This window comes from Mesitornis unicolor, unplaced genomic scaffold (genome assembly GCF_000695765.1).
Source record: "Mesitornis unicolor isolate BGI_N332 unplaced genomic scaffold, ASM69576v1 scaffold13521, whole genome shotgun sequence".
Taxonomy (NCBI): Eukaryota; Metazoa; Chordata; class Aves; order Mesitornithiformes; family Mesitornithidae; genus Mesitornis; species Mesitornis unicolor.
Window position 1 is genome coordinate 1 of NW_010161753.1, and position 27,327 is coordinate 27,327.

The window sequence follows — 27,327 nt, forward strand, 5'->3', positions numbered from 1 at the left end:
GGCTGTCACCCGTGGTGACAGTGGTTTTCATCTGTCAGGCCCATGGCGACAAGCAGGCAGGGTTTCAGGCTCAACAACACGTTTAGGGTTTTACGCATCCCTTAGCCGCTGCGGACAGCAGAGTATAAAATGAATGCAGAGAAGCTGACAGACACCGTCCTCTTGTTCTTACAGATGAAGGTTTTTATAGTGGTTCACGAGGCTTGCTGGCCACCATTAGCTGTGACTTCTCAGGGACAGGAATGCTGGGTTACAGCTGGTTACAAAGGGGAAGCGGTACATTGGAGAAGGCAAGTTCTGCAAGAACTGCGGCCTTCCTGGCAAATAGTACAAAGGAGTTGGTTTATGGCTGTTTCATTAGGGTTTTTTTTAACAAGGTAGGTACCAATGAATCCCTAGGAAACAACTATCTGCTAGGATCAAAACCATAACCTATTTAAAACCCACTATCCTCTGGCTGAGCTGGGAACCATCAAAACACTGTTAGAAGAAATAATGAAGAAACTCCCTAAGATGATGTATAGTTTGTCCCTCAGCAAGACTGCTCCCTCATGTCTGTAGCACCTGTCTACATCCTTCCCAAAGGCTGCACAAGCACTCACTGCTAGAGCTACAGCACTGACCCTCACTTCCATAGCAACACCCAGGACAGCTAAATACGATTCCTGGTCCAATTTGCTGACTGATCCACTCTCAACCCACACATATTTACTTATGTAACAAGAACCTCATTAGCTTCCTCTAAACAAACTTTCCCACTTTCCTCCTTCCCTCCCCTTACGTCACCCTGGGCTAACCCGTCCCATCATCAGCTCATGTGCTGCAAGTGTTCTGAAGTTCAGTGTTTCCCACACTTCTGATTTCTTTCTTGCATCGCTGAATGCAACAAGTGTATCAACAGGTGATTGATTTCCATGCTGGACAAAAAGAAAGTGGAAGATTGCTTTGAATAACTTTTAATAACTTCAGCCTACAGACAAACTTTTGCCATGGTAAAGATGATGAGCTTTTCCTTGTCAGAGAGTTTCTAGCACAGCAGCACTCTTTTTCCAAAACAAAATAATTCAGCTTTTTTGTAGTTTTGAGACACAAGTGAGTGGTCTTATCCTGAAACCTGTAAAAAATCTAGATACAGACCAATTTGTTATAATCTCATTTTGTTGATACCCAAAGATGCAACAGACCAAGGACATGTAATATTTCTTTGAAAAAATCACTGGTTTACTTATCCTTTTAATTGTTTTAGCCATGCTCCTTCCTAGATTTCACAGATCTGTAAATACGCAAGATGACAGAATTGGTCCAAGATATTATGTTTTGTGTATATCTAATCTGAAGAATAATGAAACGCTAACAACACAATTAGGTACTTTCTAAGCATAAAAGGATTGCAATTATCAAACAGATAAAGTTACTTTATTCATTTCTAGTCTTATCAGTATACTGAGATACAAACAAAAATTTCCTACATTAAATATAAATATTAGATATACAATCATTCTGGTAATTATTATAGACATGCAATTCATATTCATAAAATATGTGCAAAATTTACTTTTTCTTATTCTGTTCCTCTTCCTTCCATTTCTCCTCATAGTGCTTAATAATGTCGTTTAGCTGCTGCTCACACTGGCTTACATGTTGTAATCCATTTTCCCATCCTAAAAGCAACAATAAATAGGATAACTACATCTCACTTTACAGCATCCATCATGTAATTAGTCTGTGGTGATGAGAACATCCATTTCCCCAAGCCTATCAAATGGCTGCAATATTTCTACTTTGAAAATTGTTCTTCAGAGCTCAGTCATTAAAAAGATGCTTCCTTTGATGTCAACCAAGTACGTAAAAAAAATAATTACTATTTTGGCACCTATTCTTGCATTGTTTCGTCACCTGTTGCTTTAGAGACTGAGCAGTCCCTTTGCAGTTATCTGCAAAGGTCAGGCCCTAGCCCTTCAAAAAGCGGATGTGCCTCTCTGCAAGGGAGCCTCAGTGGGTACTGGAGAGTCAGATTCAGCCAGAGTTTATCGAACGTATTTTACAGAGTTGGACACTTTTCCATCTCTCACTTCTCTAGTTCAGAGAAAATCACCAAGGAAAAAATGATGCTGAAATGTATCTGATGCTTTGAGATGTAACTGTCCCATTTCAAAGGGCACTGATTTGAGTGCTAAAGAAACGAGTAACTGCAACCTGTCTTTCCAAAGCATGCATGCTTCGGCAAGGAAAGAGATACACAGAATTAGGGGGATGTTCAGGCATTTTAAACATATTCTAGCAAAGTTGCAAGGGGTAGAGACAGACACCGTAAGGGGGCTGGTTTTGTTTTAAGCAGGATTAGCTTTTGAGTATGTAAATCCTGAATTACAGTAAATTTCACAGCAAATATGTGTAAATTATGTAGAAAACAATTTCAGAAAATTGTATTTCCTTCTGTGGTCCAATAAAACAAATGTGTATTCACAAGACAGTGACCTGTAAACAAAGCAGTCAGGAATAATAATTGCTAGAGTTAGCGCATCTCCAGTAGCATTGCTTTTTTTCCTAGCAGCTCAACATTAATCTTCCCAAAACAACGAGCCTCTAGTTGCAGAAAGATGCTATGCGTTTTTATTTAAATACTGCCTATTCAGAAATACTGCTGTATGGAAAAATTTTTTTACAACTTGTTACTACATGGGTCTACTATGTAAAAGCAAACTGTAAATGCAGTAATGGGTTTCAGCTCTCCTTACCAGTGTGCTCTTTGTGTAGCTATCTGATGGCTTCAAAAGAAGAAAAATAAGTCCCATTACTGGGTAACAAATGCTCTTCAAGTATAAAACCAGTTTGCAGATAAAACTCCAAACATGTGACTTGCATGCTTGCAAATACTTGCATTTTCCTGCAATATAACTGTATTTTATATGTAATATACTGTTTTATATAGTATGCATACTATATACTATCCTTATTATGTAGTATGTATAGTGTACAGCACAGAGTGTACATACTATTTATTATATTATATATAATTAAAAGATGAGCTGCATAATTTTGAAAAAAAAGGAAAATACATTACCTTTGCAGTGATGAATTACTCTTCCCCACAGCCTGTTCTTACTTAAACAGGCCAGATTTCCAACAATCAACAAATGCCTCTTTGCTCTCGTTAGTGCAACATTCATTCTCTTTTCTGAGTCTATGAACCCAATTTGTCTCGTTCTTACACATGACAAAACAATGATCTCCTTCTCAGCTCCTTGGAACGCGTCTACAGTGGACACCTGGATGGCTTTAATTTCAAACGCCTCAGAGTGTACGCCACTAAGCAAATTCTGCATCTGTAGACCAATGAATATGGATGGTGATCAGTTATGCTACTCATGCTCAATCACTTGCCTTGCGCAAAACCACTCAACAAGTCTGAGTTTACACAAGATGCGAACTAAGAAACTACGGAGTGCAATGATACCAACACCTCAACTAATCACAGGGAAATACTATGCAATGAACCTAGATTTGACAAAACACTGGTGCACTCAGTGTGGCAACCAGTGCTTTCGCGTACTGATCACAGCAGCCCATGACATGCCTCAAATGACTGGCTGAGGTAAAACTCCAACCTTGCTGAGTAGATGTGTCTGTCATCTGTCCTTGTCACACACACCTATTTGTAACAGGTCCTAATTAATTTATGAAAATTATGTACTATTTAATTTGCCAGTTTTCTCAGTGTTCAAGTGGAAAGAAAAAAAAAGGAAAGCCTTTATTTTAATCACATATTTTAATTAAAAAATTCTGACTAACTTTGGAGAAAAAAAATACAGATTTTTATTTTTTTTTTAAACAAGAAAGAAAATTTATGGTAAACTCTAGTTTACCTGTCTAGCATTTTTTTCTCACTTTTAGTTGACTCTACCTAGTTGAAATAGAGCCTATGTTTAGAATAAACAAAGGCATTTAAGAAAACTGTTTTATTGATGATACACTAGACAAACCTTACACATCTGTGATTTATAAAGAGTAATCACACCAATTGCAGATCCTTCTATTCCACTTGCAATCAGAGACTGGATGAGCTTGACTGTAAAATGAACCTCTGCCATGTTATAAAAGCTGTTGTCTCTTTCAATCTGGAAATAGGGAAGAGGATTTCCAATTTAGCTCTCACAAACAACAGTTAAAATACATTTCGCTGCAGAGTGAGAATGCAAACAGAAATAGAATGAAGGAAAAACTAAAATATTGACTTTTTATGCAAGAATTTTTTTAAAACTTACTTGCTCTACACCGTTAACACTATAAAAACATAGTGTTGGAAGCCAATCCAATAAAGGACTTCTGTCTTTCTCGGAAACACCATCTATCAGATTTCCTTCATAGAACAGCTCGTTGGCTATGGCACTAATAGCAGGGTGACATCGGTACTGTGTCCTAAGAAGTATTGGTTTGTGTCCCTAAAGAATTATAATATAGAAAGTGTGACTAGGAAATATAATTACTAAGTATTTTGCAATGCAAACTAGGTCAAACAAGAAATAAGTGGAGACAATTTCTGCAGTTAGCTGACCTAATCTTCATACATTCACTTCAACAAAAGTTACAACAAATACTGTAGCCCCTGATTCTTCTACCTGGATTGAAAACTGTACAGAAAGATTAGAAGGCAGAATCTGTCATTGTTTTTCCATTTGTTCTTGGTTTGCATTTTTTATGCTTACAAATTTCTGTACACACACACACATGTGAAAATAACATTTACAGAGAAATGCACTAGAATGGAATCTGCTCAGTTAAAAACCAGGCTGAAACACTGATCCTCTTACATCTAAACCAAAACTCTTTCAGTGACTTCAGTGGACCTACAATTTCACCCTCCATCTTTTCTCAAGATGTGGTTAGTAGCACATACCATTATGCAAAGCCGGTCAAAGAGAGTCTGCTCCAATCCTTTTTCATGAACGCTCTCAGACCCTTGAATAGTTGGTGGTAATTGCTTAGGGTCTCCAACAAGGACTAGCTTTTCACACTGAAACCTAAATAAGAATGTTAAAAAACAAGAAAAAAAGTTCTAATAAGGATGTCAAACCAGTGAGTGCTGTGCTTATCTATCACAGATCACTTTCCATTAGGCTCCCTTCTCCATCACCTTCTTTCCACAGTTAAAATAACATGGTAGCTCAAGGAAGGCACCTAAGAGCAGGCCTCAATTTGAAATTACTCTTTGTGGTTTCTAAGGTGGGACCTCGGAGTTCATGTTCTTAAAGACATGCAAGTTTGGCAATTATTTGAGGTTGTTTCACTGCTAGCTAAAAGATATTTCTCTGCTGAAACACAAAAGGAAGGCTGTACCTTGCAATAGGAAGGAGAGAGGCAGGTTCAGTCATCTGACTGCACTCATCCAGCATCACTACAGGAAACTTAAGAGTATTCAGACAAGGGAATGGGCAGGCAGCACAGGTCACTCCAACCACTTTTACCTATTAGTGAAGGAGACAAAATGGGGAGACAAAATGTTAAGATCATTAAATAGTTAATCTCTGTGCAGTACATAACTATAGCTTCAGCAGTAGAACACATCTAAATTAATTTTTAGCAGTTCTACTGCATGCTCTGTCATACTCACTGGGTCTCAAAAATTTAAATTCTAACTTCCAGTAATTCACAGATTCATGTATTTTAAGACCAGATGTGGTCTGGTACAGAGAGAGTTCAGATTACACAATCCTCCAAAAGCTTCCGAGCCCCAGCAGTAAAGTGGCAGCAATGACCACTAGGAATAAGCACAAGAAACAAATTGCTCAGATCTGCTTTGTTATAATTGCTCTGCAACAACCTGTGAGTTTTTGAGTCTGGGCCTAAGGAGAAAAAGCAAACAACTTGAAAAAAATCAGAAATGTAGATTTTTTTTTTCCACAGGAAATAGTAATTTTAAAAGGCAATACTTTGATGAAAAGTTACTTAAAATATATTTGAAATGTTTGGTTTTCTTGGCAGTTGATATTTAACTCTGCGACAGATTTAGTTCAGTCCTTATCTTTTACCTGTATGACTATATAAATTTTAGTTTCAAGGTGACAGTGCAGACTAGCTGTGTTTTTTCTCTCCCTACCTTGTAAACTTAACTGGTAATATTAAATCAGATTGCAATCAAGTTCAAAAAGGGTTTCTGACTCATATCACTAAACAGGAACTACAACTACAAGTCAGACAAGTCATACACAGGTAGGACACTAAGCTACACCTGTGGAATCAAATCTGCCCTAGTCTTTACAGTAATTTTATTTTTCAAAACTTTAGGAGCTTGGCAGGTGTGAGAAGGGATTTCTAGCTTCTGTTTGCTAGGACTTGTGGATAAGGCATAATGAATCCCCACTTTCCCACCCCATCACTTTGACTGTACCTTTTGCAGTATAGTTTTATTGGTCCCCAGTTTATGTTGCTCAATACTCTTTTTTACGTATATTCTTTCAATTGGAGTTAAGTCTTCTTTCATGAGAGCAAGCAGTTCTTTCAACTGCTCATTTTCATTTCCTGAGCCAGCATGTAAACTTCAAAAAGATTTTATAACATGTATTACAATGTTTGAAAACAACACAGTGTCCAGTGAACACCCAATATAGAAAAATAATCATACTTTATACATAACAGTACTTTACAACAATGTCCTAAGCTATCCTGAATCCAGCTGAAATAGAGCAGTATAACACTTGTTTTAAAACCGGCCTTAATCCCAGCACACCCTACCACCCCAACCAGACACATATATGTAGTAAATTACTTCTCTAAGTACACAGTTGATTTCAGAACTTGGGAGTTTTTCTTATACCATTTTACACGCTTAGTATGCTACTGACACCAAGGAACAAAATTTAATCTTCATTAATCTTGAACTGTACTTCATCCTCTCAAATTGTGTTGAAAGTACTATGTAGATCACTTACTTCTGAGTAGTTAAAGGACAAACTCCAGAACAGTTCAGATGCATATAGTTAAGAAAACTTGGGTAAGAAGTACAGAATTCGTGAGTTGCTACCATTAATTATCTGAATATTAAATTTATGATCACTTCCACCTAGTTCTTATTACTACAGCAGTATATATATATTTCAAGTCTGTGCGTTTTGCATTTCCTCCTTGTGTAAACTCCCAAATCTGTAACTGCCATTATTTTGTTCTCTTCTACTATGTTCCATTTAAAAGCCTTAGCTCTATTCAGCAACAAGGTAAATTCCCCAATCAAGGTAAAATTTCTCCACTGTGCCGTGGAAAAAAATGCAACAAATGAACAAATATGAGATAGGCATATTACAATCGCATTTTGAATTACTTCAAAATAGTAACTTTACAGCATACATACTATCATGAATCTTAGCATTGCTTCAGATGTCTCAAAGATTAAGATTCTTACCTATAGGGAAGAATTGCTTTGGTGATTTTCCTAATACTTCCCACTCTGATAAAATCCTCAAATCCAAGATCAAGTAGACTTTAAAGAAAAAGAGATGATACACGTTACAGAAATGTAAAAAGAAGATCTGAAAAATTTAAAAGTTCTAAAAAGGCTAACAGACATATCAGGACATGGAAGAACAGACTTCTACAATTTACCAGACAAAGTAACTCTGGCCACAATTCAAGGAAAACAATGTAAATTACCTCATTATGATTTGTCTCACAAGTCATAGAATCATAGGATGCTTTGGGTTGGAGGCGACCTTCAGAGGTCATCTAGTCCAACCCCCCTGCAGTAAGCAGGGACAACTTCAACTAGATCAGGTTACTCAGAGCCCCGGTCTAATCTGACATTGAATGTTTCCAGGGATGGGGCCTCTACCACCCCTCTGGGCAACCTGTTCCAGTGTTTCACCACCCTCATAATAAAAAAAGTTTCTTCCTTATATCCAGTCTAAATCTAGACTCCCTTTGTTTAAAACCATTACTCCTTGTCCTGTCACAACAGGCCTTGCTAAAAGATTGTCCCCATCTTTCTTACAGGTCCTCTTTAAGTACTGAAAGGCTGCAATAAGGTTTCCTTGCAGCCTTCTCTTCTCCAGGCTGAACAACCTGAGCACCCTCAGCCTGTCTTCATAGGAGAGGTGTTTCATCCCTCTGACCATTTTTGTGGCTCTCCTCTGGACCTTCTCCAACAGTCCCATGTCCTTTTTGTCCTGAGGGCTCCAGAGCTGGATGCAGTACTCCAGGTGAGGTCTCACTAGAACACGGAGGAGAGCGGCAGAATCACATCCCTTGAGGCGAAGTTATGCTTCTTTTGATGTGGTTGGCCTTCTGGGCTGCAGTTGGCTCATGTCCAGCTTTTCGTCCTCCAGTACTCCACGTCCTTCTCTGCATGGCTGCATCATCCCTCAGCCTGTATTGATACTGAAGGCTGCCTCGACCTAGGTGTAGGACTGTGCACTTGACCTTGTTGAACCTCATGAGGTTCACACAAGGCCCACTTCACCAGCTTGTCCAGGTCCCTCTGGATGGCATCCCTTCCCTCTGGGATGTCAATTGTACCACTCAGCTTGGTCTCAACTGCAAACTTGCTGAGGGTGCACTCAATCCAATTGTCTAAGTCACTGATGAAGATATTAAACAGCACTGGTTCCAGTACGGACCTCTGAGAGACACCACTTGTCACCCATCTCCATCTGGACATCGAGCCATTGACCACTACCCTCTGGATGAAATCATCCAACCAATTCCTTATACACCAAACAGTCCACCCATCAAATCCACATCTCCCCAATTTAGAGAGAAGGATATTGTGAACCGTGTCAAAGGCCTTACAGGTAAGTCCAGATAGCTGACATCCATAGCTCTTCCCTTGTCTACTGATGCAGTTACCCCATTGTAGAAAGCCACTAGGTTGGTCAGGCAGGACTTACCCTCAGTAAAGCCACGCTGGCTATCTCAAATCACCTCCCTGTTGTCCACGTGCTTAATGCTCAATACCTTTATGATTCTCCTCTCATAAGCAGTCTTCCATTTGTACTTTCCCTTCCTCCCTTTATCCTTCCAAGCCACTAGTTTTATTTCATGTTAGGCTCTAACAATTCCTTTTTCTCCTCTTGTACTGCTGAAGCTTCCCGAGTCAGACTTTCTCTACCTCTCCCTGTATCTCCATCCCTCCTTCCCCTGCCGCTCCTGCTTAAAGCTTCCTGAGCAATCCCATCTTCTGTCATGATATATTTTAACAGTAAATTTGAGGAGAGTAGGACCCAATATAATACTCATATAAACTCATGCAGCTAGCCTTATAGTCTTTTAGCATATACATGCTGTGCAATGGAGCAAGGATAAAATTAAAGTCCCTGTGCAACATTTTCTAGGAAAATAGTACAATATTTTTGAAATGTTATACTGGAAATATCAACACCATTATCTTTACCATGTAAGTGCATTATTGTTCTTGGAAAAACAGTCTGTGAAAATGTCAGTAACCTACCCCAGCAGTATCCTGTCAACAGCAACATTAGTGGAAGAAGCAATCAGAAGTTTCCATGGAGCTGGCCTTGCATCCTCTGTAGCTTCACTGCTTTCAAAGAGCTGTACTAGGAACAAGATCACAACAGACAGCAGATAGCTCTTTCCAGCTCCAAAAACACCTGGTATTTCAGAAGAAAAAGCCAAAGTTACAAGTGAAAATTTTCTAGAACATACAGTCTTAATCAGTTTTATAATGTAAGTTTATCTTGTGAAATATTATGCTGTGATTACTGTAAAAACATTGCACATGCTTGCTTCAGCAGCTCTAAGTATCCAGGGGCAACCAGTTGGCTTACACTTTGCATTTACTGCCTGCAATAAATTTAAAAAAAAACTACAAAAGAGAGTAAGTTATTTTTCCTGAATTTTCTGGCTGAATACATGCATTACTTGCTAAGAAGTTTCATCAACACACTAAAATAATAAAAGTATCTGCAAGCACATCCCTCATATCATGTCCCTAGGGTACAGAATAAGGAATTTGAAAGGTTATTATTTTAAAATGACTAATAATCCTGACTAGATAAATATGCCTGACAACCTAACAAAAGCTCAGGCAATTTGAGTCTAGTACTATCTGTACTAAGAGTGTAATTATTGTCAACGTATTTACTTTGACAGGATCTGAAAATTCTGTTTATGGTAACTGCTTCCCAATACTGGTTTTAAAAAAAAGAATCTTTGAACTGTTACTAACCTTTTTGTATGTGTTGAAAAGGGGTAAAACAAAGATAGAAGCAAGTATAAAACAGCAAGGAATAATGCAGAATAGAAAGTTTTACATGATACTTTAGTAAAGCTGATTCATGACAAAAAAGTGGTTTTAATATGAAAAGAAATAAGCAGAAGACACTAAATAACTCTGATTTTGTGTATAGATCTTGCTAGGAAATAACTCTACACTTATGTAAAATACTGCAAAAGGCAGGATGCAAATTCAAAGATCAAAAGCTCTGTCTTGATAGAATAGATGTTGTAATACGAAAGTTTTATCAGAGGTGCCTCATCCAAGAAATGAATTTTCAGGAAATGCATGAAGTAGGTGAGGACAGCAGTGTTACTAAGGAGTTTAAAAGAATATTCCATACACAGAGGCAGTTTATTCAAAACTCCTCTTCTGTGCTATAGCTAAAATAAGTCAACATTTACCTAGATGTAAGAATCTCCCTTTAAGTCTGCCTGCAATTGTAAATATATGATTAAAGGAACAAGTCTACTTGATTCATCACTGAGAGAATTTAGGGATATTCCACTAACACTGGCGTTACATATAAATTAGCATTTTGGCAAAGATACAAGAGCAGCAAACTTCACAATTATTTGCCATATACCACGTATGATTGTGATAGGGAAGATCTGATGTTCTTCCACTGCTTTGGTACTTCCACATGAGGTCATCATCTGAGCTATCTGAATCAGTGATGTAGCTTGATCTGCATTCAACGAGAACGTTTCAATCATCTTTTCAGCTACTCCCATTGCCACTTCAGTGCTGACAGGTCCATACATCATTGTGTGCTTCAGGCTGGTGGCAGGTGGAATAAATTTTCTTCTGTTGACTCTGTTAGTAGTATTTCCAGAATCAAAATTCCTAAGAAAAACACAGTAGTCAAAAGTTGTGGTATAATACTGCATATGTATAATTCATATCTCATGGTTCTGATATTCTTACTCATCTGACACTGAAATACTGAGATTTTATTATTAACTCTGACATAATTAAAAGTTGCTGACTCCTGCACCCTGACATACATCTGGGCTGTATATTCCTGCCCCTTATTACTTCTCTGGGTGAAAGCTGGATCATATGAAACACACTTTTGGGTATTCTTGCTGCATGTTAACACTACCAATCTGACTTACTCCAAGGCTGCAAGACCAGCAGAATTAAGAGTGGTAATTTAATTACTTGTTTTATACAGTGAATCAAAAGAAGTCTTGGAAATATCCCTATATTGCTCTGATACTTCAAGAAAATATTTTATTTTTAGGTTTTGTGTAAAGAGAGTCTAAAAATTGAGAAGGAAAAACAGTTCCACTAAACCCCTGTGAAGCATATGCATTAACTTAATACAGAGCAGTCAGTGATCGTACTATCAGTCTAATGGTCATAATAACACTCAATATTAATTTGTACGTTATAAAGCATAGGCTGCAGGTAGGTTTTAAGGGAATAAAAACCACACAAAAAAACCAACCAAACAAACAAAAAAACCAAAACTCAAAACAAAACAAAAAAAACCCCTTATAATCCCTGAGTGAGAATTAAGCAACAGATATATTATCAATTCCATGTAAATGAAAATTGCACTGTCAGCAGCTAATTCCTTCCACCATTTCTCTGGTTTTAGTTTTCCTCATCCACTTTTTAATAGGGCAAACTCAATGTTATCTCTGTTGTTTGTTTGGGGTCTTTTTCTCTATCTACTGACATTGTATGATCTCAGTGTGACTCAGTGACTTACATTTTTAGTAGGTAAGGTATTAGTGGTAAAGTAGATGGACTGAAGTGCTCCTCCATATTTCTTAAAGATGTAAGTTCACCACTAGCATTACAAACTAGCAAGGCATGAACAAACACTGAAAATGCCACAGAAAAACAAAAGAAGGAAAAAATTAAATTAGTCAAAATTTCAAATCAGCTAAATATCAGATAAATGAATTATAAAATGCCAAGAGTAATTAGCTCACCGTAACAGAAACCAAGTTAACCCAACTACCGTGTCTGACTGAATTTTATAGATGAGGAGAGACCTTTTAGCCCTTCTTTTCAATATGTGCTATTTTGAAGTATTTGTGAATTCCAACATTAGGAACCTTCTGGGAAGGAAGTGTAGATAAAAATCCTTACCCATTTCAAAAACACTCAAAGTATTTAGAAGGCTTTGGAATTTAGGAGGTGATTTTCTTAGTAAACTGTTTATCGCAATAGCTAAGCAGATGTTTTCTTTAAAAAGACAAGACAGGGCCATAAGAACACCTACAATGGGCCAGACTCAAGTTCCAGCTAGCCTGTTCCCAAAGTGCACAAAAGTGGATGCCTCAGGGAGAGTATAAGAAACAGAAGTATTTAATAGTTTTTCCCAATTAACTGCCAGCTTCCTGAAGTTCTAGGGCTCAGAGATTGCCTAAGTAACAAGAGGTTTCTAATATGTTTAGTAACCCACCTACTTCTATTTTGCTGTTGCTTGTATCTGCCAACAACTATACTTTACTTAAAGCTTTATTTTCATACAGATTAGGGGTTTAGTTTTGTAATGGTTATAGAATTATGAAATAATTTGTATCTAGGATTACAAAGAAAGTTAGGACAAAAAACTTACTAAGAAAAAATAAATGTGAAACCATGTGATTCAATGGGATCAAGACTGAAAAGCTATATACTAATTCTTCCAGACTCTGAACACTGGTGAGATCCAGTCCTGCAGTTCACACTCAGGGAACAAAAACAAACCTCCAATTGCACTGGAAGCCCACAATTTTGATAACAAGTGTGCCCACAAAGAACTGGTGTGCCATTGTAATTTTTTTCTGTAGTTTTTAGTCTTCTGAATTACAGTCAGAACAGTTTAATGTAGGCTCACTGAATTGTGTTCTACAAGAACTCTACCTAAGGATTTCATAGAAAGCTTAAAAACATTAATTTATTAACTTAAGAACACTCAATTTACCTGCCTAAGTTTCAGTGGTATGAATAAAGTCTTTTGTGATCAAGCACACAGTTCATACTGTATTAAAACAATTTAAGCAGAGGTGTATTATTACTAGCTCCAGAATGACTGCACATCACTACATAATTCATTCTTCATCTCTCTCTTTTTAAAACGAACAAACAAAAAAAATTCAGAACTTTAGCTCAACTCAACAGAAAAAAAAAGAACTTTTGCATCACTTTTGGCAGCACATTTGTCATTTTTCTGTGGGATTTACAGCAGACCCACGCTGTTTCTCTCTGAACTTAAGGCCCACTAACCTTACTGTTTCCAAAACTCGTGACAAAATACTACAAAAATTCTCAAAACAAAAACGTTAAAACCAAAAAGAAGGATGGTTGCAACTTACTTGCAAACAGCTTGCTAAAGAATAAAAAAGTCAGTGGTTCATTAAAAAATATCAGTACTAGGTTTAGCAAAATTTTATTTTAAAATACACAGATGAAAATAACTAAAACTAGACAGAAATGTTTATTCTGAATTTTGAAACACTGATTTTTTTAGTCATTCTAGACTGTGGTAACAAAGCCACAGAAAGGGACATCAGGACAGCCAAATCTCAGATTTAATACATGGGGGTTTTGTTTGTTTGTTTATCAAGGGCAGTAACAACATATTCCTTTTACCTGGAAGGAAAAAAATACTGCGAATAAAATAATGTATTAGATTTCAGAAATTCTAATCTCACCCTTCATTGTGGGCCATATTTTCCCCTCAACAGTAATCTCCCATAATTGTGAATTATTTGCTGTACAACTTACTATTTGAACGCCAGTTTGAGGAGCAGTAGCCTTTCAGTGGTAGTAATTCTACTTCATTGTTGGAGGATGGTCCAAAGAAAGCACTACTTGCAATGAAAGTATCAAGAGGATCGAAGTTCAGAGTCTTTGAAACAACCCAAATATCGTCTGTCAAAATAATACAGAGTTCTCATAAGCTTCTTTTACTGCTGTCATTTAAAGAAAAGGAAAGTGGACAAAATAGCCCAGTATTTACTCTGCTGCAAATTAAACCACAGCTAACATAAAAGTAGGAGGTATTAGAAAGTCCTGAATAAGTGTTAGCTCTGTTCTATAAGAGTGAATAACGTGCAATTCTTCTAGTACTTATTGTCTGAAATTGATGCTAACTGTAAAGTTCTCTCCTGATGCACTTAGCATCACTTGACTTTGACAATTCTGAAATATTATCAATTTTGAGAGCATTTGAAACAAATCTCTGAAGTGTACTACAAATCTAGTTAATCACTTTTTTGCCAAAGAATAGCAAGTACTGAAATAAACATATATTTTCCCTTCCCTTTCAAAAACAACACCTACAGGAGCCTACAAATGTTATGTTCTATCTGGCACACCTGATGAGACTAAAACTCACTACACTATTCCTATACCATATATTGCAGAGCATGGCAAGTGGGATTTCAAAGTCAGGAGCAATAATGGTGCATCTATATTTGCCTGTAACAAAAAAAATGTTAAAAAATATAAAAAAATATCTGTACACAAGTAGAAGTTTTGACTATGCAGAGCTTCAGAATTTAAAGTTACAGACTCCTGATTTGTCAGAACATTGCAGAGTCTGTATGCGCAAACATGTTTGCTTCTGCCTAATTCCCTTTACATCATTTCCAACAGCAAAGTGAACTAACTATGAAAATAGGGGTATCAATTAAAAAAATTACAGAAGCAAAACAAACTATTGAGACTATCTGGATCAAATTATTGAAAGTCCTCCAACTTTCTGACATTTCAATAATTTAAGAGAGACACAACAGCTACTGCAACACTAATTATTACATCAAGTTTCCCATAAATATCATCTATTTGAATACTGGGCCTTTCTGAAACTTCACTATTCACAAATTTACCCCCACACCTAAAAACATGAAAATTTATATTTTTCTAAGGTAGTTGAACATTTACAAGAAAAGATTAATTAACGAGATACTTCATTGTCCTTCTAGAATGAGAACTGAATTATCAGGGTTGTCAGGAGCTTAAAAATAGGATTCAGTTTTTCTCCTTAGATTACAAACTAAAACTTTAAAAAGGCACAACATGAGACGGACAATTCTTCTGATGCTTAAGAATTGCTTACCTTTGCTATAGAGAGAATAATGCTCCTTTCTGCTTAGTTTGAGGTATAGTTTGCTTTTGAAATCACCATCAAATCTGGCAGGTGTATTCAAAAATTTCTTGAACTTACTACACGGCTGTGTTTGAAATTCAAAGCCTTTCCTGTTAGATTGTAATTTTAAGAAAAAGTATGTAAACAACTGGCACATTTTGGACCCACCATCAAAAATAAGAAAGTTCCATAGACAGGGTCAAATTATACAGCACATGTCTTGGTGGTTGTTCATCTTACATTACCAAGTTTTAAATCCATTTATCTAGACTGCAAAATAATTCACTCATATTCAAACATAATTAAATTGTTTCCCCTACAGTTAAGCAAGACAGAATAGCCTTTGATACAACCCATTAAAACTAGAATTGCTAAGAAAATAAATCAAAGTCTGTCCCAAACTCTCTTACAAAAGATCAAATGAACAGTAATTCAAATGCAACAATCATAAGAGATTTCATTAAGCTATTGATCAAGTAGCTGATATGCAGTTTTGATTCTTGCTGAAAAGAGTGATGACCTGAGATGCCACTGCTGTGATTACTCCTTCGTTAATTTGGCTTTTACATTTCTACACAGAATTGTAACCTCTTTAAACATAGTTAGTGAATGTATCTGGTAAATGCTATTGAAATCTGGAGCTACTGGAATATTTATAAATCCTGTCATTCACATAGCACTTGTGAAAGGTGCACAGCATCTCGGAATACCTTACGAAAAGCTGGCATTCCTCGTAGAGAGAAATCTTTTGACTTCTGATGTATGTCCCGATACTTTTTACATCACGAAGCACTATGCCAGGTCTGGATTTTTTCTGTGCGGGGTTCACATCTTCTATCCATTTGAAAAATGAACACCGCTCAGTTTTTGGGGCATCACAGGTATAGAACAAACGACCCTGGGAAAGGACCATTAGCACGTTAAAACAAACAAGTCAAAAGAAAAAAAGAAAAAGTAAAGCAATGGACCAGGACTAACTGCTATAGAAATAATCAGATAGACACCTGTGTTTTCACCATGTTTGGATGAAAAAAACAAGTGTGTTCCCAGAACTCTCAGTTTCTGAAGCCAGTTTAGGTAATCATACCTTACAGAAATCCCATATAACCTAGAAAATTATAAATTCAAGTCTTTCTCTCTACATATATAAAGTTGTTTCTGTATGGGGAGAACTATTACATCAACAATTCTGGACACTAGCAGATCCTAAAACTGATCTCAAAAACAATCTCTGTAACACATCACTTTAACCTGCAATTTTAAATCATACTAAATTGCCCTGTAATCACTCACATAATATGGTCTATGTGCCAAACAGACAAACACCCAAAACTGTAAACAAACAAGGAATCAACAGCACCTTGTTCTGACCTTCTTTTTTAACCATAACAAGCTTAGCAGGATGCATGTGATTGCAGAGAGGAACGCAGCTTTCTTTGCTCTCACTGTGCCCGTCTTTCAATGAAGTGTAAAATGATATATCCACTTTTGAAAGAGCATTGTGTAATCTTTGTGACAACTCAAACAGCACTATGTTTAAATGCTCTTGACATAGAAAGGAGAATAAAAGAGTAGTTAGTACAGCCTTAAAATTGTTACAGAAGTACATACCATTCAAGCAAATACATTATAATTTGAAACTTTCAGCCCAGAATCTAAATACAAGTATTTAATCTGAGTCCTAAAAGAAACGATGTGACCTGCAAAATTCACATATTGCATATGCAATTAATTTGTTCCAACTGCTTTATTTTCATTCAAATCACATTTAAGTACATGGCTCCAAACAATCCAAGCACTAAACAACTGTACATAAAACAAACAAACAAACATGCTTAGATAGGAATCTAAAGACTGGTAAACAGACACAAGGTTACATTGTTGTACAGAGCTGTACTGCTGTTTTGGTCTGTCTCTGCAATTTTGGGTGTAGACTAAATGTATTTGAGTGTGTATATACATATGCAAAACCAAAGGCGAAGAGTTGTTCCAACAGATGATGTTGATGATCTTCCTCCCTCTCACCTTGCTTTGTGAAGCTTCAGAAATACACTGTTTAAAAATGACAGCATTTTACATAGCATGGTGTTAGACATACCTGTCAAAGCAGCTTTAAAAATCTGTTTGTAGTGAACATGAGACTGAAACACAGTTGGTATGGAAATCTTTCTTTTAGGAAGATTAGCATATTTTACTTTATCCACATCAGGAAAAGATAACTCAGAAACTGTTATAGCCTAAAAAACCAGAAAAGTAATCCATTAAAACCTGCAAAACCCTGAATGAAACAAAATCTAATAAATGGCTAATGTACAGATATGACAAAATCTATCATTTTTTCTTCTTTCTTTTTTTTCTTTTGCATTTTGTGCTCTCATTAATAAGTACAACCAAGAAGAGAAAATTCAGGGCCTCATTTTGTAACCAGAAGTTTCAAGATGAAGAAGACTGTCAACGAAGAATCAGTTTCTAAAAGCAAAACACAAATCCCTTTCATGACAGATACTTTCAGACTTTGTTGACTGTAAGTACAGAAGCATGTATTCAATAGGACTGCCAACAGGAGTAAACATGTCGAGCTACAGGATAATGAGCTTGGACTGCCAGTTAGGATGGACCAAAAAAGGTAAAATTTGCCCCTTGACAAACAGCCTGCATTTATAACAACACAAGTAATAATTTCAAAGGCTTTAGAGTAAAATATGTAACCATGTTTTTAGCACTAGACATAGGCAGAGAGAAGGACACAAACTACGATTTCAACACCATTTCTGCATAAAAATAAATCCATCAGATGAAACTATAGCAAAGGTCGTACAGGCTGGAGAAGAAAGAACCAGACTACAGAGCTTTGGAGAAAGTGTTGCATACCATAAGCTACCTCTGTGACTGCCAGTCCAGCTAGTCCCGAGAAGCTTCTTCCACCTAACTACACTGCAGTGGGCATCATAATGATAACTCTCTTCATAAGCATTTTAAAATTAAAAAAATAAAATATATATATAAACACAAACACAAAATGTATACTAAAAATACTGGTTATTTCCACACCCCTATTTCACATAAATTTTTTACCATACAAACAATTTAAAAGAACTAGAAAACACAGAATACTAAGTTTACATTGGGGGAAAAAAAATTAAGTATCTAGCATTTTCATTAACTCTCAAACATAGCTATTTGACGACTTTTAAAAATTAACTTGTGGTTGGTTTGAGGTTTTTTTCCAACTTACTCCATTTGTTTAAGACAGCTGACTGGTCACAAATAGCCATGATAGTTTTAAGGCACTTATTTAATGCTATAACTTACTTTTCCATGATTAAAATGGAAATTTAAAATATTTTAAAGTCAGAGGCTATGCTTCGAAGCAAAGTGTGAGTGTTCATTAAAACAGTACTGATTTCACAGTTCTTGAAACTCAAGTGAACTTCAAGTTCACTTCTTGAAAACACGTTCTTACCACTTATAGATGACAAAACAGCCCAACAGCTTTTATTTTATCTTCCTGCTATCAACACTCAGATTGAAAATCTAAATGTGGCACTGTGTCCACCAAGGAATTACCTTTACTAAAGATTAGTCACAGCATTTAAAAAAATTCATTAGCAGCTGCTGTTAATAGGTAAGCAGAAACATCTCATCCAATCATACTGATAATATCTTGCAGGAAATCAGATAAACAGCTACTTTGTCCAGAAAAATGTGTTTCTGTCACTTATAACTGTATCTGCTTGAAAAGTTACACACCTGGATATCTCCCGTTACAGTGTGGCAGCTCAGATGACTTAAAACCTTTTGTGTTGCTTCAGCCAAAGGTGTCGGACTTAAGTGCAGAGAAAGTAACTTCCTCTCTGAAATCAAATCTTCATTGTTGGTATTTGCACAGCATTTACCAAGCATGCTCTTTGCTGTCAGCAGAGGTGTAAAGCTGGGAGCACTTTTATTCACAGCACTGCTCTCTCCTGTGTCACCCAGTGGCATTCCAAGGACATTCTCAGAACAGATGTCATCCATCACTTCCCCATCATCGCTGTTTTGAGTTATCAAGTCACACTGAGAAGTGTTTTGATATTTTAGCCACTTGCTTTGTCTATATTGTGGAGTCACATTAGGGAACACTGGTTGTACTGATTCCCTTTGTTCGTCTTCCGTATCCTCTCCAAACACAGAGGTTTCACAATTTCTGTCCTCGGGGCCAAAAGCGCTAAAAGGAAATACCACTGACTTGTTGCATAAATTGACTACTGAATAGCCAAAGGATTGCTGGACCTCCTTGCTGTCAGTTGGACAGACTGTGTCAGGAATCTTAGTGGCAGGCATAGTGACAAGTGGAGTTCGTGTTTTAAGTGTGGGTTTCAATCTTGAGAGGTTATATTCCTCTGGATAGTCGGATTTCTCCTGTGCTGTAGGGCAAACACATCTTAAAGCAACTTGTAGCACTTATGGATGGCACATTAACTTCAAATGTACAAAAAAGATAAGGAAAGAATTCCAAGTTCTTCATTTAACATCTCATCTTCTAATTGGCAAGCTCTTTGTATCATGCCTGTGCTCCACACTAAATTTCCACAGGAAATGAGTGATTTTAACTGTGATTCTTTTAATAATTAAATCTCAACACATTTCAGAACGCATTTCTGTAGGCAGTCTACTTGTATAAAAGAAAACGTTTGGTAGAAATTATTTAAGTATTATTGTGCTTTGGAGGTATTAATCTGATACTATTGGTAGGTCAGTGACAGCTGCCAGCTGGAAAACAGCTTAACATTTACTCTTTTTTCCAAAAAGATCACCCACAAAACTGTGTAAACTAATATTAACCAATGTGGATAAATAGACTTCTAGTACCACAAGCACCCTTTTGACTAAATTAACTATCAATAAGAAATGACAGTCATTGATACGTGTCAGCTGGAAGCTGGTCAGATGACAGCTGAATATGGAAGAAAACTATAAGCAGGTAAATAAATTAAAACATTAGTATGAATTAGAAGCTTAGCTTACAGTCTTTTTTTGCCCCAAAACTAGAATCTCATTTTTTGTAATAAAATGAAATAATTCTACTGAAGTCTCTTTTAGAAGAATATATCTGGGTGGGGAGGCATGGAATTCCAGTCTGATTCAGCTGATTTGGAAAACACTGTTTAAAATCATGCTTTAAAAAAAGTGGCACATCCCCCTATGAAAAATGTGTAACAAACACAAATCAAACTCTGTAGTTACCCAGATCTATCTCAGTGTATTTCAGTGCCCAGGGGTCTTTTATAGTGCAACTCACTGCTTCAAAAATACTCAAAGATTTTCTAGTAAAAATATTGTAAAGTACAATTATAAACCATAATTTCTTACTGAAAAAAAATTCTGAAAGCTCCGGCTCACTTGGCAACATCCTGTGTATCAGAGGCATCTGGATGTCTCCTACAGTTTCCTCACTTTCTGAAGCTGGAGAGATTGTACACTCTGGATCAACTAAGGAAGTCAGTTCTTCTGATGGAATAATCTACGGATGTGAATGGAACAAGTGAATGACTGGGAAAAAAAACTTACAGCTTTTTTGTCACTATTCTCTGACCCATTCTAAATAATTTGAAAGTCTCTCAGAGTTGAGATAAAACAGTTTCAAAAATAAGAAACAGTTACCACGAGCACACAGAAGATAAAACCAGAAAGATCTAGAAGACACAGTTAATTCACACCTTGTCAGGTTCCCATGAAGTCCATTGCATTTGTCTCAAATCAGGATACGAAGGGGAGCCTGACACTGTCCATAGTGGAACTTGAGGATACACATCCAATGCCAATGCTAGGAAAAATACGCGAAGGACAGAAGTGATGCAGAATAATTATTCTGGGACCAATTGCTGCCATTCTACTTTAACTTTCACTTACGGGACTGATCTATTATTGACTCTTTAATAATGTTAGACTTCTTTTGAAAATTCTCTTCTCCAGTAAAGTTGATATCATCCTCATGAAGACTTCCTGAACCTGGAGGCTACCAAAAAAGTATAAAGAAAAACTTTTTAGAAATCAAACTGTTTATCCTCTACACAAATGTCTTTGTGTGAATCTTATTTCTAAGTCTTATTTCCAGATATAATTCTTCAGTATTTCTACCCCATACTTGAAGTAAGAAATGAAATAACAATTTTCTTCCATTATTTTAAATGCTAAAATATATATTGCATTAGAAAAAAAAATATTTTCGTTAATGTTGCATGTCATGTTTCTTTCCATCAAAGATGAACAGAATCATAATCCAAAAAACGTTTTAACCCTTGCTTTGGAACTCTGTAACAATTATATACCACATTAATTTCAAATCCAGTTGAGGTGAATATTACACTGCTAACACCTGGAAAAATAAAAGCCTTTTGCCACCTTTCTCTAGAAGAAATTTCTGCTTAATATCACAAACTATGACCATGTACATTTTTCAAAGTCAAACTGATCAGAGTTAAAAAAAACCAAGTTATATCTTGCATTTGCATACTCTTATGACAAAGATCAGTAAAAGTAATTGTCTAACTGCAAAGTTTTAACCACAAAGCACTACGTTTGGGTCTTAATGATTTTAATATGACTGTAGTATTCTAAAAATAAACTGTCTTTAATTTTCCATATACAGGATTGTAAGTAATTGTGCACTAAGATTAGTAAGAGTAACTTTGAAAAATTGTTTTACCTGTCCGAAATCAGAAAGGACATAATTGCTTAAAAACAGGGGTGATAAAAGTCTCTCAGATGCAAACTCCATATTATCTGGGTATCGTTGCCATCCTAGCTCTGAGCAGGGAGCTCTCAACATTATCTCACTAGCTGCTGATCCTTTTACTTGGTGCCCTTGAAATGCAACAGGCTACACAATACATTGGAATTATCATTAACTTAAAGTAATTACTGTTCTGGAACTACATACAGTCCATAAAAGTACTTTTCATACACACAACAAAAATAATCTGTTGGAAACTGCAGAAGAGGAGAAAAAAATAAACAAACCGACCAAACTATACTTTTTAACTACATTTCACTGGCATTCTGCAACTCAGCAGCAACACAATTTTTGCACAAATCTCTGTCAAAAGAAAATTGATATTCTGATGTAGTATGTTTAGTCTTACTTTTGTGTTGTAAAATTTGAGTTTAATCCTCTCAGTGGAAAACTTCCTACAGACAAATGAACTAAAAAAGTGATGAGAAATCCATTATGAAACCCATTAAATATGTATTAGGACTTACTATAATACATTGCAAATAGTAAACCATTGATTTGAAATTTAAGAAATACTATTCATTACACTTCCTTTCCACAGAAATCATACCTTTGGTTGGCAGTCAGATGTCCTAGAGTCTCTTTGGGCTTCTGCTACTGGTACAATACATGCCTCTGTGTTCTGTAATAAATTGTCAACACAGTTGGGCTGCATATAGAAGTATCAAAAGCTAATTAGTCTAACAGTTTAATAACCATTTAGAGTGAAAAGCTAAGCTAAGAAATCAAGATTTTTCCAAAGATCTGATGTATTTACACAACAGAGTATTTTAAATTACAGGATTTTTATTTGGATAGCATCTAAAATCTTTCTTTTGCTTTGGATGGGTTGAAAGAAAAAGACTGTTAATAGCATTGGACAAAAATCAATGTGAAGCATCAAGTGCAAACAGATTTGCCCGTGTATTTCAACCCAAGTGCTAAAATTCCTAGGAAATCCATGCATTCAAAAAGATGGTGAAAGAAAAGATAAATGGTAAAAGAAGCTGTGGTAGGGAAGGAGAAGTACCAGACATTGTGATATTAAACATAACTAAATATTATAATTTGCATTCAGTTTCTTGTCATGCAGTTAGCTTCCTGAACTTTTATGGGCAATACGGTCTGCAAGAGGACATCATCTGTTTACTATTAGCTTATTAGTTAATACTTCTAAGCAATTTCTATCTCAATCTCTACAGTTTCATAAACTAAGTATTGTATACAAGAAGAAAAGTAAGTTTACTTTTGTACGGATAAATATATGTAGTCAAAAATTGGTTACCATAAGGCCAGAGGAATCAAAGTATAAACATGAAGATGCCTGTATACTTTCTGAGTAAGGCATTTCTGTAAACTGTTTTATAGCTACAAGAGATGGAAAAGCATAGTAAGTTACAGTTACAGTATTCTTTTTACATGAAAACATCTGAATATTTACTGGACTTGCAAAGTTTACCCATGCAAATAATTCCAGTTAGGATTTAACTGAACTAAAGCAAACAAAGACCTGGAGCCAACTTGGAGCTCACTGTTTAAAACAATAATACTGCAGGAGGCAACCTTCATAACATTTCATTCCAAAAGCACGATAAAAGTACAGAAGTCAAACAGGTTCAGTCATACAGAATTCACTTTAAAATAGAAATTGACCTAACCTTCATCCTTCACAAGGGGTTCAAATATCTCTTTAGAAGTCTCTCCTTCATGTAATACGCTATGATTTTCCTGCATCTTTTCTAAGCTTTCTAGTGCTGTGCTATGTTGAGTCAAAGCTCTTAGAAGAGCAATATTGTTTACCAAATCAGGAAGACCTGATGAATTTTCAGCCATTGCTGTGTGTTTCTGCCAGTCCATTCCCTTTCCTTCACCTTTGCAGGTTTCATGAAAGGCATTTATGCTCTCTACATTTTCAAACTCAGTTCCACCTATTTCTTTTTCCTCTGGAGGTGACTGGCCTTTTCCTACAGGATAGATAGGACTTCTAGAAATTGGAGTATCTTCCTTATGTGAAATACCAAATACCTTTTGATGGTCTTCTGCAATATATTGGAATGAGCCACAGCTAGGATCAGATTTTTGTGACAACAGCAGCAAAGGACTACCTGGTTTAATGTCATTACTCTTAGTACCCCTGAAGTGTTCTAAATACACCTCTGGAGATTTCATGCATCCAAGCTGTATAACATCATCCTTGGTCCTTTTGTCCACTACAGAAATTACTCTGCTGGTAGAAATACACGAATTACTTTCAGCTTTCTCAAACATAGTGGTTTTAGGGTGACATTCATTAACATTTGTGTCACCAGGCAAAAGATCAGAGTGCTTGCTTTTTATCCGTAACATTCCATTAATGGTGTGTGCTGCAGAGCCATCAAGATCCTTCTTGTTGTTTGTGGCTTCAATACTTAACTGACTTTCATTAATCTCTTTCACATTGTGTCCACCATCCAGAAGTCTCATTTCAATTCTAGTCTGATTTGCAGAGTCTTCTGCAATTCTCCCTATATCTCTGACATTGTTGTCATGAAGCTGAGATGGTTTGGCCACAGCACAGTGATTTCTATCATTATCTCCATCAATTGTTGAACATTTGACTTCTTCATTTTCACTCTGTGTCATTACTTCACAGCAAGAATGAAGTCTCAACACAGTATTTTGTGCTACATCTTCTCCCTTTGAGCAATCTGGACTTTGTGAAAGCATGTCCCCTTCAGAGAGCTTATTCCCATCTCTTTCACACAAGTCTTCGTTGTCTGTATCACTGAAATCAAAAGCCTCCATTAAATTAAAGTTAACCACCATCACATGTTCATCTGGACCACAGTTATTGCCATGTGTATTTAATTTCTCCTTTACAATTCCAATTTCAGTCAATGGTACGTCCATAGAGAGCTCCAGCTCAATGGGCACTCTTTCTGAATTTTGTCTTTGCTGAAGCATGCTTTGCAACTCAATAGATGAATTCTCCTTAAAATCATTAGTCATGGAATGCTCTCTGTATCTGGAGAGATTTTTTTCAAAGGTGATTGGACTTGCTGAACACAAAATGTCACCTGATGATGGGACAAATGGACTGTCACTCATACTACTTACAGTGGATTCAGGTAGGAAGCAACTATTTGTATTGCAGGGATGTTGTAAATCTGGACTTAAATTATTTGCCATTTTGTCGTGTCTCTGTCCCGTGACTTCTTTATCAGAAGGTTGTTCAGCTGAATGTAGCATTTCAGCATTCCATTCCTTCTCATCATTTACAGTTCCCTTTTTAAAAGGCAGTTGCATACTTCTTTGAATGAGTCTTTTGGCAGGATTGTCTGAAAAAGCAGGTAGGATTGTGCTCTCTTGGTTATACAATCGATCTGCGCTTTCTGATGCCTGAAACCTAGAGACACATTCGGTGACTTCAGATTTTGTTTGCTCTCTGCATACTTGTGTTGGTTTAGACTTCAAAAGGGCTAATATCTGTGCCGTGCTCCTGATGTTCTGAGACACTGCCCTGTGACCGGCTGTCAGACTACTAGATTTGGTGTGCCCAGTAATGAGAGAAGATTCTGGCTTCATGATGGACTGATCAGAGTTTTGCTCCTCTGTCTCCTCACATCTGTCAAGAAACGGAGCTGAAAGCAGTGAAGAGAGAGACATGTGATCTCTATCATTATCCATGCACGTGTCCTCATGAAGGTCTGCAGAAAGATTTGTTTCTGTATCCTTCTTGCAAATCGTAGAAAATAAGGGAGAGGTAACATAAAACTTGGATGGAAAAGTACTCTGACGCTGCTCAGATAAAGGCAGTATTGTTGTTTTTTCTCCATCTTCCAATGTTGGTATTTTCTTCTCAACTTGACGTGGCCCTTGGAAACCCTAGGAGAGAAATTTTAAATTCATTCTACTCAGAAACCTACTTTACATTTTGTAATCAAATGCTGAAAATGTGGGACACTCCATAAAATATATTCTGGTCAAGTAGCACAGCTGTGCAGAAATAAACCCAAGCCTTTGTGATTTTCACTGCAGCCTTAGCAACAGCAATCTTACTAAACCAAACAGATTTAGTAAACTCTGGAAAAAAACAGCTACTAATAACATGTTCTGGCTTACAGTCCTCAAAATACAGGAAGACATTATCTGTACATGTATCATTCATTAAAAGATGCCCTTTGTGTTTTAAAATGTATGTTAACATCATCTTTGAAACAAAGACATACTGTAAACTTCCTTTTCAAGCCAACAGACAGATGTCTTAGAGGCAGAACACCAGGCTTTACACCATTTCTATCCACTGCTAGAGTTTCTGGTTTCCCTGGCTGATCTTCAAAAGCCTTTTCATTCACTTTTATTGCTTCAACGGTGATCAAATATCGTTCACTTTCTAAATTATCACCAGCATTCACCTAGAAAAGAGAAACCAGCAGTGTGCAAGTAATAGTGCTGTATAAGAAACAATAACAGTCTTCCAAATGTTCTGATATTTATAGGTAAACATTTCAGAAATTTCCACCCAGTATATCACAGCTGCCATATAAATATTTAGATTAAAATATTCATATATTAGAAAGTATTAGCACTTAGCTACAAATTATGCTTATGTAACATATCACTATAATGCACCGCTTTTATCCAATAGGAATAAAATTCCATAAAGCCTCTGCACTAGTTCTGGAAAAAACAGAATAAGATTTATCAATAAATAGAAGGTGTTTGTGCTTTCCATTATTTGCATTGCAGCAGTCTGTCATAACCACGTCAAGAAAAAGTACTACCTTAATTACCAAAAGTTTGAAATGTTTCCTGAAACACAAACCACAATCATAAGTATAAAATTAAAAAACCCCAAATCTGTAAACAAAATATACCTGAGATTTTACAAAAATGCTCTCCAAACATTGTCCTTTATCATCAAACAAGATAGCCTGCAATGAAGAAAAGCAGAAATTTTAAATAACTCATTTTCTTTCACACATCAACTAGATTGCCACTGACAGTCCAGCTGCAGCAGATGATATCAAATCCCACAGTATTAAATATAAGTTGTTCACCTTATTTCTGCCGGTTCTAATCCTCAGAATTCCATCTTGCCATGTTTTTGATTTTTTCATTTTTTGGTGAGTGTATAATACCTGTTTTAAATGTATAAAATGTTGAAATACGAAGAAGTAAGAAAAGGTTTAAATAATACAGCAACTATAGTGTCTTATTTCTACTTAATTCTACACGGTGTTAAAAATCACTTACAGTAAATTCCTGAGAAGCCAT

The 27,327-nt window shown here is 36.3% G+C and overlaps 1 protein-coding gene across 1 annotated transcript; it reads right to left on the reverse strand.

Annotated features, from left to right (window-relative positions):
- Positions 1–1,555: 1,555 nt before the first annotated feature.
- On the reverse strand, positions 1,556–27,327 carry ZGRF1 (zinc finger, GRF-type containing 1; the record flags this gene model as incomplete). Its single annotated transcript, XM_010193434.1, has 27 exons — positions 27,307–27,327; positions 27,111–27,191; positions 26,928–26,984; positions 26,280–26,465; positions 23,730–25,935; positions 23,357–23,439; positions 22,643–22,741; positions 22,006–22,179; positions 21,210–21,315; positions 19,068–19,723; positions 17,416–17,554; positions 16,678–16,862; positions 16,028–16,215; positions 15,288–15,427; positions 13,952–14,098; positions 11,943–12,057; positions 10,809–11,068; positions 9,437–9,596; positions 7,397–7,474; positions 6,389–6,536; positions 5,338–5,465; positions 4,898–5,021; positions 4,266–4,442; positions 3,973–4,118; positions 3,335–3,371; positions 3,065–3,293; positions 1,556–1,661 (listed from the first exon to the last, which is right to left on the reverse strand). Coding segments are annotated over exons 1-27 (6,176 nt in total), but the record flags the coding sequence as incomplete, so codon positions are not given.